Source organism: Biomphalaria glabrata, chromosome 5 (genome assembly GCF_947242115.1).
Source record: "Biomphalaria glabrata chromosome 5, xgBioGlab47.1, whole genome shotgun sequence".
Taxonomy (NCBI): Eukaryota; Metazoa; Mollusca; class Gastropoda; family Planorbidae; genus Biomphalaria; species Biomphalaria glabrata.
In genome coordinates this window covers 4,674,506-4,689,034 of record NC_074715.1, presented here as the reverse complement: position 1 = coordinate 4,689,034, position 14,529 = coordinate 4,674,506, and the positions used below count along the sequence as shown (strand labels likewise).

Below are 14,529 nucleotides of genomic sequence, written 5' to 3'. Positions count from 1 at the left end.
TTTTACAACCCAACCACCTCGCCACAACATAAATGTATGTTTAACAAAATAAAAGATAATTAAATCCTATTCTTTCTTTCGCTTATTTATTCTCTTTTTTTTTTTTTTTGGTACAATTGTGTCTTGTCCAATAATATTTTTAAAAGCTCCAATCTCCGTGAGACTTCGATAAGCGTGATTTATGACAGTGCCTGTTTGTTAATATAATAATAAAATATGCATAAATTCACTAGATTTATTTTCAAGTTTGTAGTTTTAGAATCAAAGCTTGTTTATCATGAGCTGCAAAAATGTACATTAGACTTTGTGTTGAGTGTGTGAAGGATCAGTACATCGTTTCAAAGCAGCATGTTGTATTTGTTAATACAAGTTAAGTTAATTTCAAATCCAATTTTATATCTTATCTGAAAGGTTACAGACGTCACTTCAAAAGATAAGATAATTACGTCCCACCCATTCCATGTGTCAATCTTGTCATGCATATTAATCAATGACTTAAACTCTCAAGTCTTTGATTTTCCTGGCTGATTCAGGCAACCCATTCGATTCTCTAATAGCACTAGGAGACACTTGTACTAATGTGTCATATATAATGTTAGGCACTTAGCTTATATTTTAGTTAGGAAGAGATGCACCATAGTAGACGTATATTGAACTGGACTAGTGACGCTTTGACTTTGTTGGGTGAGACAGAAAATCATTTAGTGATAGGATTCTATATGGTAAAGACGTGTTTTATTGAGAGATTTAGACTGTGGTCTTTTCATGGATTAAACACTTGTTAAACTGTTCAACGGATTTCAAACTCATCTCTCTACTTGTTAAATTGATGTTGTCAGTCTGTGTTAATAGTAAACTACACTGGAATACAGCCAAACAAGAAACATACATCTACTGAGTAATTTGTCATAATCTGACAAGCATCAACAGTTGACTACAATACTGACTGGCATTCGTCACAATACAGACTTGCATTCCTCACAATACAGACTGGCATTCCTCACAATACAGACTGACATTCATCACAATACAGACTGGCATTCATCACAATACAGACTGACATTCATCACAATACAGACTGGCATTCCTCACAATACAGACTGACATTCATCACAATACAGACTGGCATTCATCACAATACAGACTGACATTCATCACAATACAGACTGACATTCATCACAATACAGACTGGCATTCATCACAATTACAGACTGACATTCATCACAATACAGACTGGCATTCATCACTATACAGACTGGCATTCCTCACAATACAGACTGGCATTCCTCACAATACAGACTGCTGGCATTCATCACAATACAGACTGGCATCTATCACAATACAGACTGGCATCCATCACAATACAGACTGGCATCCATCACAATACAGACTGGCATTCATCACAATACAGACTGGCATTCATCACAATACAGATTGGCATTCATCAAAATAAGTAAGAGATTAACAGATAAGCATCAAATTTATTTTAAATTGGGGGGGGGGGGGGGAAACCTGTTTTGAAACGAAAGAGAAAACTTTTAGAAAACTTCAATGTGATACACTTTAGAAGACCTAATGTAGAATTAAATTAAAGCTAAAATAATTTTTAAAAGTATAATACGCTAGGGCAACAAAGACACTAAATAAATATTCTGGATAGCCCGCTTTTTGTTTTTCGCCTCTTATGTTATTTAAAAAAAATACGTAAAACAAATAGCAATATTATGAATCTACCTCCATTGACATTTAAAGTGCACAGTGAGAGTATGGCTTTCCCTGTTAGTGTCAGTTGATGAAATGTGTCGTTTAAGTCACACCAAATGTCCATCGTTTTAGAATCGACTAAATACAATCGTTGATTCTGACAGGCTAGGAATTGAGTACTTTGTTTCTCATTCTTTTGAAACTGAATTTTTAGGTCAGTAATAAATGCTGGAATACAAAAAACAAAGTTAAATGATTTTTTCAGTTTTGATAAATTATATTGCTGCAATAAATCCATAATTATATATATATACATAATACTTACTTTCATTTTTGACGACTATTCTAAGCCAAGTGAAGACGTAAGCCTCATTCCAACGTAATATGATAGAATCAGGCTTGGATGTTATACAAGTGTCATCATTGTTGTCAAATATTACTCTATTGGCTTCAAGGCTTACCAAGTACATGAGATCACCTTTAAATACAATGTAGATGTATGGTCTAAATAAAAGAAACTTTACAAGTAGCTAGAATGTATAAGTATGTGAGATACTCTTTAAACAGTTTAGATGGAGAGTCGTTCATTTTTAAGTCAGTCCTCCTTATCGTCAAATATCAAGACTCAGAGATTCTCTTGAAAAGGAAACAGAGGAAGATTTCAATAGCGACGAAGGCAATGAAAGGTGTCCAATGGATGCGGATACATTAGGTGTCAAACTTGTGATGATTAATTTGATATGTATGAATGTGTCTTAATACAATGCTTATCTTTTCCTTGTATATATATATTTAAAAGCACAAACGGAATCACCTGCTGGGGAAACATAAAATGACTAGATCTACATACACTGAAGAAACTTCTAAATTCTTCTTTTTTTCTTTCTTTAATGAACTCCTTCAAAACATTAATTCAATAATTCACAATACAGCATTACTTGAAATATATTCTTAAACAACCGATGAAATAATATAGTCACAATGTAATAGCAATTAACTATACTGATACAACTGAACAAATGAGTTTTTTGTATCTATTTATCATAAACTTCACTTTCATTAATAATCTACTTTAAACATGTAAATATAATAACTTGTGGACCTGTAACAACTTCAGAATCTCAAGGAGGGCAATTACTCACGGACCACGGCTAAATAATTCCCCCCCCCCCACCCCCCAATTTAAACCTTTTTAAATCGTCTTTTCTAGAATCATAGAAACTTCTGTCCCAAATATTTCTCCGATCTATCAACTTATAGTAGCTGACGTATGCAACTTTTTTCTGACCTCTGATTGGTTAATTTTAATTAATATGTATTTACTTAGTGAACTTATTTTGACCTAAACCTTTCAGGAAAGAGGTAGAATGAGGTCACAGTAGCGATTCGTGACATTAGCTGCATTGGACACGGCTATATTTTGATATGAACAATGCGAATGCTAAACTACCAAATTATTTATCCTTAATTAATTATCCTTAAAAGAATATTGTCGTGCGCGCGTGAAGTTTTATTTACATTTAATATTGGTGTTTTAGAGTAGAGGAAGTAGTTTCTTTTAAGTGCGTTTTGTTGTCTAGAATATTGTGTGTGTGTGTGTTTACGTCATCCTTAGTTCCCGCAAGAGAGAGAGAGAGAGAGAGCTTCTTTTGTGAGCTAGATAGCTGGTTGTTGTTTTCCCCTTGTAAGGGTACGTAAGTACATAGTTGTATTAAGTAGGCTGATCTTTCGGTACGGGGTCGCTATTGAAAAGTTCTTTCTTGTAGCGGCATCGCTAGATCTAGGTTTTCTTTTCGTTTCAGGGTGTTAGGCTTTGGGCTACGGGAAAGTGTGTCGACTTTCCGCCTTGGAGTTTTGCAGTAACTCTTGTTGTTGAGGTGTAGGGAGTTGAGGTTACGTTGGGCGCCGAGATGGAATGTGAGCGTGAAGGTGTGTTATGTAAATTTATTGGCGTGATGTTAGACTAATTATTTATTCATTGATGACTTCAATGATAGTGATGTATAATGTATATGTAAATATGTTGATAACTTCTAATTAACTATTATTAAATATTGTTCATATTGATAACTGTGGTTATTCACTAACTGTGCAGTTCAATAACTGTTATTCTATGTTCGCATTTTACATGCCATTACTTTTATGTTCTTGTGTTACTCTGTTCAGGCTGGGGATAAGGGACCATCCTATCATCCCCTACTTAAGCGGCTAAAACCCCACCTGACAGAAATGGGGGCTCGTCGAAACAATATGTAAATGTAAACGTTGTGACCTTTGTGTCCGTGAGTTGACCGCTAAGGCCAACATAAGATATATGACATATATGTAATGTTCATGTATTAAATAAAATTAAATACATTTAAACCGTTTGAGCGGTCTAATGCTTTATGTACAGCACAAGATTGATTAGCTGGGCATCCCTTGTATTTTGCCTAATGAGCTTAGTTCCCATGTGTTTTGGTAAACTTAGAGTGTGTAATTACTCTTTGAAACTATTGTAACCTGTTCTTTTATTTATTGTCACCAACGCCTGAATCCTCTGACTCTGAGCGGCAACGTGTGAGTGGATCGAGTGCCTGTCGAAGGGATCGACCTGAAACTGTGTGTCTTGCTGGCTGGTGTACCGGAACCGTCCTGAAGTTCGAACCGTTGGTCTGCTCCATTGGCTGTGGCTGTCTGTGGCTTTTCTCTTTTGCGGAGCCGGGAGTGAGGCGATTTTCTTCCGACGCGGGATACTGAGCAGATAAGTCCTTGGCCCTGTTTTTGTCGATGCGCCCGTGATTTCAGTTCGCCCATTGTAATTAAGTAATAATATATTTCTCTCTATGATTTAACTTTGGTTTGCTAAGGCCAACATAAGATATATGACATATATGTAATGTTCATGTATTAAATAAAATTAAATACATTTAAACCGTTTGAGCGGTCTAATGCTTTATGTACAGCACAAGATTGATTAGCTGGGCATCCCTTGTATTTTGCCTAATGAGCTTAGTTCCCATGTGTTTTGGTAAACTTAGAGTGTGTAATTACTCTTTGAAACTATTGTAACCTGTTCTTTTATTTATTGTCACCAACGCCTGAATCCTCTGACTCTGAGCGGCAACGTGTGAGTGGATCGAGTGCCTGTCGAAGGGATCGACCTGAAACTGTGTGTCTTGCTGGCTGGTGTACCGGAACCGTCCTGAAGTTCGAACCGTTGGTCTGCTCCATTGGCTGTGGCTGTCTGTGGCTTTTCTCTTTTGCGGAGCCGGGAGTGAGGCGATTTTCTTCCGACGCGGGATACTGAGCAGATAAGTCCTTGGCCCTGTTTTTGTCGATGCGCCCGTGATTTCAGTTCGCCCATTGTAATTAAGTAATAATATATTTCTCTCTATGATTTAACTTTGGTTTGTTAGTGATAGTTATACTGTAAGTAGTATTTAATAGTCTGTGTGATGGAGACGAGGTTGACCCTAACCGCCCAGTTCATCAGTGACGGCCGTGCTCTCGGGTATGATGGTGAGAGGTTGGAGAGGTATGTGACAGAGCAGAAGGCTGACTATGAGAGAGCTAAGAAGGAGGAGTTTGAAAGAGAGACGGCTAGGCTTGAGCGAGAGGAGAGATTAAAGAAAGAGGCGAAGGCAGAAGAGGAGAGATTAAAGAAAGAGGCGCGGGCTGAGGAGAAAGCCAGACTTGAGCGTGAAGAGAGGTTGAGAAAAGAGGCGAAGGCAGGGGAAGAGCGGCTAAGAAGAGAGGCGAAGGCAGATGAGGCCGCCAGACATGAACGGGAGGAGAAGGCCAGGCGTGAGGAACACGAAAGGTGGAAGGAGAGAGATGCTAGAGAGGAGCTCAAGAGAAAAGATGAACTGGAGTTGGCACGGCTTAAAGAGAAGTCGGCGCCAGAGGCAGGTGCAGTGGTAGGTCAGGCAGTTGAGGTGCGACAAAAGAGTGTCTTGGACAGGCTAGACAAGAACTTCCAAGGCATGAAGGAAGAGGACGATCTTCTGGCGTACCTGACGCACTTTGAGGCCGTAGCAGCAAGGTGCAAGATTGAGAGTAAAGAGTGGGCCCTACTGTTGTCATACAAGCTGACGACACCTCTCAAAAACTTTATGTTGAGGGACAGTCTGTTCCTTAGCGACAAATATGAGGATGTCAAAACGGCACTTCTCCGCCACGCAGACATCAATGCGGAGACATGCCGCAAAAGGTTCCACCGGGTTAAACCACGGCAGAATGACTTCCGTGGGTATATGACCGAGTTGAGGACCGCACTGGACAACTGGTGTAAAATGGCTGAGGTCGGTAAGACAGTAGAAGAGATCATAGATCTTTTCATTAAAAATAGGATACTAAAAAGCGTATCAAAAGAGGTGTACAGGCAGCTCGTGTTAAACAAACGCAGCACAGTAGAAAATATGTTGGAGGTGATTGAAGGTTTCAAGGTTGCTGGTTCTGAGGTAGCAATAAGAAAGGAAGAAAGTGTGTATGTGGCAGCAGCATGTTGTGAGCCTGTGATTAAGCAGAGTCCAATGGTTAAAAGAAAGGTAATTGTTTGTTTCAGTTGTGGGGAGCAAGGTCATAAATCAGCTGAGTGCCCTAATGAATTTGGTGCCCAAAATAATGAGACTGATGTTGAGGATGTAAATCCCAATGATAGTAGTAATGACCAAGATCAGCGATCTAGACATAGATGACTAGAGGGTCGTCGCGATTCGGAAGGTCGCCGTGGGTATAAGCTGATGCCGGATCGCTATACTGTAACTGTCAGAAATTTGCCATTCAATATTAATTGGCAAAAGCTTAAGGATAGGTTTAGGGAGTATGGTTTGTTTGGTTTTGTGGAGGTATTAGAGGCAAATGGGAAGTCCATGGGTATTGGACATGTAAGGTTTAAGAACTTAGCAGACGTTGCTAGGGCGGTTAAATATTTGGACAGGTCGAAATTTGGTAATAAAAGTATTGTGGTAGTCCCTCATCGTGTGAGCGCGAGAGGTTGACGAGAGGGTTAAGTTGGAAAGCTGGTAGCATTGGTAAATTTTGCGGGCGTGGTTTGATAGGCTAGCACACACATGAAAGTATTGCGTTAATATTTGGTTGAGTCATTGGTAGGAGAGTAAAATGTAAATGATGAAGCTCATGTAATAGAGCATATACTATCGTAATAGTACAATCTTATCCTATTTGAATTTAGCAATTGGATCTGGGTTACGAATCTAGTTGTATTTTCTGTCGTATAGGATGAAGATCATTAATGACATGCTGAATTGTACCGCGGGTGGTATAATATTAGCATTATATTGTTCAACTGGTTTTCTTTTTAAAGATATCTAGGTTAAATGAATGTTTAAGGCTGAAGTGATACCTGAGCAGGAGGAATTGTTTAACAAATTGTATAAGGCCAAATATTTTACTTTAGTTGATCTTATTAAAGGTTACTGGCAGATTCCCATTAGTGAGGAAAGTAAACCATACACAGCTTTTCGTGTATTGGGGGAACATTATATGTTTCACTATTTACCTTTTGGGTTAAGTGGGGCCCCAAATCATTTTAATAGGGTCGTTAAACGTATGTTGCAAGGTTTGCAAAACGTTGTATTTTATTTTGATGATATATGTATCTTCAGTGAAGATTGGGATACACATTTGAAAAGTGTCCGTAATGTTTTCGGCGCTCTTAGGGAAAATGGTTTTACGTTAAAGCCAGCCAAATTAGAAGTGGGGTTTACTAATGTTAAGTTTCTCGGACATAATGTAGGGCAGGGGGTTGTTAAGCCTGATCCTAGTAATGTTAAGAAAATTCTAGAGTTTAAAACGCCCACAACAAAAAAGGAGATTCGTGGCCTCATTGGGTTGGTGAATTATTACAGCAGGTTCATACCGAGATTCTCTGATCTAGTGTACCCTTTTACTGATCTATTGTGTCGGGGTCGGTCTGTTAAGGTGCACTGGAATCATGAGTGCGCGGAGGCTTTGAGCAGGGTGCAGGCGTATCTGTGTAGGTACCCCATTCTTCGTTTGCCTGATCCTTCATTGCCATTTTTTCTTCAGACCGATGCTTCAGACAAAGGAATCTCCGGTATATTGAGTCAGTGCGTGAATGGTGTTCTGCATCCCGTCAAGTATGTGAGTCGCAAGTTGTTGCCTCGGGAGCAGAGGTATTCCATCATCGAGAGAGAAGGCTTGGCTATCGTATTTGCCATTAGAAAACTTGACCGATATCTTTGTGGAAAGACGTTCCACCTTCAGACGGACCACAAGGCCTTGGCTTATCTTCGGAGCACGAACTTTACAAACCACCGTGTTACGAGGTGGGCGCTGATGCTCCAGGACTATTCCTTCGACGTGTGTCACATCAAAGGAGAGGACAATATACTTGCAGACTTGTGCTCAAGACTGGTGTGATTCGCACAAAAAGACTATTTTATTATAGCTATTGCTTGATATATATGAATATGTATGTGATATGTATTGCTTGTTTTATTATGCATTGTAATGTTATAATGTTTTATGATAGATGTTGTTCTTTGCGACACCATCTATGAATAATTATGTAATTTCGGCTTTATGAAGGTTCTATTCTTCGGCTTCAATGTTGGGCAATGTGTCCTAATTTCTTTTGCTGTCTCTATACTTCAGTTTTCATTTTCTTTTTTGAAGACTGGACTTGTCTTCGCAAGATCCAGTTAGGGGGAGAGGGGGGATGTCGTGCGCGCGTGAAGTTTTATTTACATTTAATATTGGTGTTTTAGAGTAGAGGAAGTAGTTTCTTTTAAGTGCGTTTTGTTGTCTAGAATATTGTGTGTGTGTGTGTTTACGTCATCCTTAGTTCCCGCAAGAGAGAGAGAGAGAGAGCTTCTTTTGTGAGCTAGATAGCTGGTTGTTGTTTTCCCCTTGTAAGGGTACGTAAGTACATAGTTGTATTAAGTAGGCTGATCTTTCGGTACGGGGGTCGCTATTGAAAAGTTCTTTCTTGTAGCGGCATCGCTAGATCTAGGTTTTCTTTTCGTTTCAGGGTGTTAGGCTTTGGGCTACGGGAAAGTGTGTCGACTTTCCGCCTTGGAGTTTTGCAGTAACTCTTGTTGTTGAGGTGTAGGGAGTTGAGGTTACGTTGGGCGCCGAGATGGAGTGTGAGCGTGAAGGTGTGTTATGTAAATTTATTGGCGTGATGTTAGACTAATTATTTATTCATTGATGACTTCAATGATAGTGATGTATAATGTATATGTAAATATATTGATAACTTCTAATTAACTATTATTAAATATTGTTCATATTGATAACTGTGGTTATTCACTAACTGTGCAGTTCAATAACTGTTATTCTATGTTCGCATTTTACATGCCATTACTTTTATGTTCTTGTGTTACTCTGTTCAGGCTGGGGATAAGGGACCATCCTATCATCCCCTACTTAAGCGGCTAAAACCCCACCTGACAAATATGACACTTGACAGCAACCAAACGACCCATTTACGTTGGTGCAGCAAAAGATCAGCAATCATTTCTTTCACTTGAGGAACATTACTACTATAACTTTTTGTTCCTAATATATAACGTTAGTGTTTTAAGGATTTTTTTTACTTACGATATTGACACTTGTAACCAAACCATCCGTCACTACACATGTTGTTTGTGCAATATCCTGAAGTGTCACATTTATCTTCACAATGACATTTGTATTTGCATCCATCTCCAAACCATCCGCTGTCACATGCTAGAAATAAGTCAGACATTTTGAGATTCACAGTGGGGATAGAAAAAAAAGTGTAAATATTTAGATGTAAGCGTAATCTCACACACCTAAAATTATTCACACATTTTTCTTTGACCACTTCATCTCACTAGTATCACAGAATGATACAAACTACCGTAGTATTGTAACAAAGTAATTAATATTGTGATATATTTCAATAGTACCGATACAACTGTATAGTCAATTGCAATCAAGGTTTAAGAACATTTTAATAGGGATTATTACTTTCAATATTTCCAAATAATCATTTTAGAGGAGTTTTATGATCTAGAATCACATTTTATAAAGTCATATTAGCATTATATATTTACAATAATAGTAAAACAGTTTCAAATTTTCAATAGCTTTTAGTTGTTTTTTTCGATTAAATTAAACGAAATTTTAAATTGATTGTAAAGTTATAATATATTCTTTATTTTCTAAATTTTGTTAACATAATAATACACATTTTAAATGTAGCAAATTTTTCTTACAAATAAAAAAAAAATGTATGTTTTTGTCAAACACATCTTTGAATAAATTTCAGAAATTAGTATATTTGTAACTAATAAAGCACTGCGAGTCTTAATAACATATTTTGTGTAATTGTGTCCTTAAAATTAGAAGGTAATTATTAAACACATACTCTGATTGCAAAAAGGTGGGTTACTAAAACCTGGACATAATATTTCACAGCTTCCATCATCCACTTGGCAATTGTGAGGGCATTGTGCCGTGCACTGAGAGCAATTTAATCCCCATGTTCCTGGAGGACATTCTAGAAGAGAATTTTACAATATACCATCAAAATGTAAAAATGTTAGTAATTCTTTTACTTTTTATATATTAAATTATTAGTATATATATATATATATATATATATATATATATATATATATATATATATATGTATATATATATATATATATATATATATATATATATATATATATATATATATATATATATATATGTATATATATACTAGCCTGACATTACCCGCGGCCTGCGGGTCTAAGTTTGTGTCTACTAATCAAGTGGATTGGATTTAGATTATGTTAAACTTAGCTAATGATCCTTTCAAGTTTTTTCTCTTTCGCTACGAAAATAAAATTAGGTTTGCGATTAGCTAATGATCCTTTCAAGTTTTTTCTCTTTTGCTAAGAAAATAAAATTAGGTTTGCGAAAATGGGTTTACCCGAAGCCGATAAATTCATATCTATAAAAAACAAAAAAAGAGATAGCTTTGTTAAATGAATGGGATTATAAAGTGAACAATTAAACGAAATAATTTTTAGTACACGATTCATGAATGAATATAGATCTAGGCCTATCTCAATTCGGCTTCGCAGCTTTCGTAAACGAATGTAGTCTCTTAAAAATGCTTTAGAAAACCAAATTTGAATGTTTATTTGATCAAAATATGAAATGAATGGACTATAATTAGTATGTTCATGTGTTAAAGTATAAAACTATCTGTGCGAAGAGAAGTTTTATCATCTTTGAGTTGAATTAGAGTTTTAGATCTAGGGATGGGATTATAAAGTAAACATGTAAAAGGAATGAATTTTTAGTACGCGATTCATTACGGTATTGTCAAATAAAAGAATGTTCGCCAGGAAATCTGTAGTCACAGATATAACGAACTAATTAATTCAAAAAATGCTTTTGAAACACAAAATTGAAGGTTAATTTTATTACATAATGAAATCAATGGATCTTCTTTTGTATTTTCATGTGTCAAAGTAAAAAACTATCTGTGCAAAGTGTATTTCTTAAAATTAGATCTAGGTCTAAATCCTTTCTATCTTTTCTCATGTCAACATTGTAGACATGGCCTAGATGTTAAACGTAGCTAATGATCCTTTCACGTTATTTCTCTTTAGCTACGAAAATAAAATTAGTTTTGCGAAAATAGGTTTACCCGAGGCCGATACATTCATATCTATTCAAAACGAAAAGAGCGATAGCTTTGTTAAATGAATGGGATTATAAAGTGAACAATTAAACGAAATAATATTTTGTACGCGATTCATGAATGAATGTAGATATAGGCCTATCTCAACTCGGCTTCGCGGCTTTCGTAACTGAATGTAGCTTTAGAAAACCACATTTGAATGTTTATTTGATCAAAATATGAAGTGAATGGACTTTAATTAATATGTTTATGTGTTAAAGTATAAAACTATCTGTGCGAAGAGAAGTTTTATCATCTTAGTGTTGAATTAGAGTTTTAGATCTAGGGATGGGATTATAAAGTAAACAATTAAACGAAATAATTTTTAGTACGCGATTCATAAATGAATATAGATCTAGGCCTTTAACTCGGCTTCGCAGCTTTCGTAAACGAATGTAGCTTTAGAAAACCAAATTTGAATGTTTATTTGATCAAAATATGAAATGAATGGACTTTAATTAATATGTTTATGTGTTAAAGTATAAAACTATCTGTACGAAGAGAAGTTTTATCATCTTAGAGTTGAATTAGAGTTTTAGATCTAGGGATGGGATTATAAAGTAAACAATTAAACGAATTAATATTTAGTACGCGATTCATTACGGTATTGTCTAATGAAAGAATGTTCGTCAGGAAATCTGTAGTCAAAGATATAAGGAACTAATTTATGTAAAAAATGCTTTTGAAACACAAAATTGAAGGTTAATTTTATTATATAATGAAATCAATGGATCTTCTTTTGTATTTTCAAATGTCAAAGTAAAAAACTATCTGCGCAAAGTGTATTTCTTAAAATTAGATCTAGATCTAAATCCTTTCGATCTTTTCTCATGTCAACATTGTAGACATGGCCTAGATCCATAAAATACTATAGCTTTGATAGAGTCGGACAACTTTATTTTTTTTGAGGGTCTGTCAAGGTCTTCTTCCACTATACATATGTATGTGTCATGCTAAATGTACCCAAGTCCTGGATAATACCATAATGACACGTACAATGACAAAATAAGATTCAGAATGCCACTTTACTGACATATAACATGTTTAATTACATTATTTTCACTATAATACAGAAAAATAGTTAGAGTCTACACTTAGACTATATATATCCAAAAAGTCCAACTGTCCTGGACTAGGAACAAAAACACACTGCCTTATCATGAGTTACATTGTTCAACAAAACATCTCACCAAATAAAAACAACCCAAAACAATAACAGTTTTGAAATCAACCACCTGAATTGCCCCCCTTCTCCTCTACAGTAAACAGGAGACACAGGCTGACCAGAACTCAGTCCTGACAGGGTCTTAAGTTTGTTTTAGGGCTACAATACATACACTACGGTCTAAGTTGGTACCCAAGGAACATTCCTGCCTAGTTTTATCAAGATTGGTCAAGCGGTTTTGATGTCTATAAGTAACATACATCCATACATACATACATACACCACACATTCTACTTTATAATATATACTAGCCTGACATTACCCGCGGCCTGCGGGTCTAAGTTTGTGTTTACTAATCTAGTGGATTGGATTTAGATGTATGTTAAACTTAGCTAATGATCCTTTCAAGTTTTTTCTCTTTCGCTACGAAAATAAAATTAGTTTTGCGAAAATGGGTTTACCCGAAGCCGATACATTCATATCTATTAAAAACGAAAAGAGCGATCGCTTTGTTAAATAAATGGGATTATAAAGTGAACAATTAAACGAAATAATTTTTAGTACGCGATTCATGAATGAATATAGATCTAGGCCATTTCTAGGCCTATCTCAACTCGGCTTCGCAGCTTTCGTAAACGAATGTAGTCTTTTAAAAATGCTTTAGAAAACCAAATTTGAATGTTTATTTGATCAAAATATGAAATGAATGGACTTTAATTAGTATGTTTATGTGTTAAAGTATAAAACTATCTGTGCGAAGAGAAGTTTTATTATCTTAGAGTTGAATTAGAGTTTTAGATCTAGGGATGGTATTATAAAGTAAACAATTAAACGAAATAATTTTTAGTACGCGATTCATGAATGAATATAGATCTAGGCCTATCTCAACTCGGCTCGGCTTCGCAGCTTTTGTAAACGAACGTAGTCTCTTAAAAATAATGCTTTAGAAAACCAAATTTGAATGTTTATTTGATCAAAATATGAAATGAATGGATTATAATTAGTATGTTCATGTGTTAAAGTATAAAACTATCTGTGCGAAGAGAAGTTTTATCATCTTAGAGTTGAATTAGAGTTTTAGATCTAGGGATAGGATTATAAAGTAAACAATTAAACGAATTAATTTTTAGTACGCGATTCATTACGGTATTGTCTAATGAAAGAATGTTCGCCAGGAAATCTGTAGTCACAGATATCAGAACTAATTTATGTAAAAAATGCTTTTGAAACTTAAAATTGAAGGTTTATTTTATTATATAATGAAATCAATGGATCTTCTTTTGTATTTTCATGTGTCAAAGTAAAAAACTATCTGCGAAAAGTGTATTTCTTAAAATTAGATCTAGGTCTAAATCCTTTCTATCTTTTCTCATGTCAACATTGTTAACCATGGCCTAGATCCATAAAATACTATAGCTGTAATAGAGTCGGATAACTTTTTTTTTTTTTTAAAGGGTCTTAAGTTTGTTTTAGGGCTACAATACATACACTACGGTCTAAGTTAGTACCCAAGGAACATTCCTGCCTAGTTTAATCAAGATTGGTCAAGCGGTTTTGATGTCTATAAATATCATACATACATACACCTCACATTCTACTTTATAATATATATATATATATATATATATATATATATATATATATATATATATATATATATATATATATATATATATATATATATAATCAAAAATGAAACTAATATTGTAATTTAATTCACAAACCTCCATAAACCTCGACTTCACAAACATTTAGTGTACCATCTCTATATATTGTTACATTAGAAACAGGACTTTTATGTGGATGAGGGATTGTATAAATTCTCTTTGGTAGTTTTAGTTTCTCGTCTATATATTCAAATTGTATTTCATTCCCAGTGGAAGCAGTTAATTTGAATCCATTCAAATTCTCGGCCCCGTCTGCAACACAATAATACATATTTACAAATGCATTCGTTTTTTAATTTTTAAAAAAATATTTAGAATTT

The 14,529-nt window shown here is 35.3% G+C and overlaps 1 protein-coding gene across 1 annotated transcript in view; it reads right to left on the bottom strand.

Annotated features, from left to right (window-relative positions):
- LOC106059067 (uncharacterized) overlaps positions 1 to 14,529 on the bottom strand; it is a 60,026-nt gene that overhangs the window by 21,291 nt on the left and 24,206 nt on the right. Inside the window, exons 6-10 of the mRNA XM_056028654.1 lie at positions 14,267 to 14,461; positions 10,067 to 10,198; positions 9,274 to 9,402; positions 2,030 to 2,182; positions 1,735 to 1,932 (exon numbers count right to left, since the gene is read on the bottom strand). Coding sequence (XP_055884629.1) covers positions 1,735 to 1,932; positions 2,030 to 2,182; positions 9,274 to 9,402; positions 10,067 to 10,198; positions 14,267 to 14,461 — 807 coding nt within the window. The remainder of the gene's footprint in view (positions 1 to 1,734; positions 1,933 to 2,029; positions 2,183 to 9,273; positions 9,403 to 10,066; positions 10,199 to 14,266; positions 14,462 to 14,529) is intronic.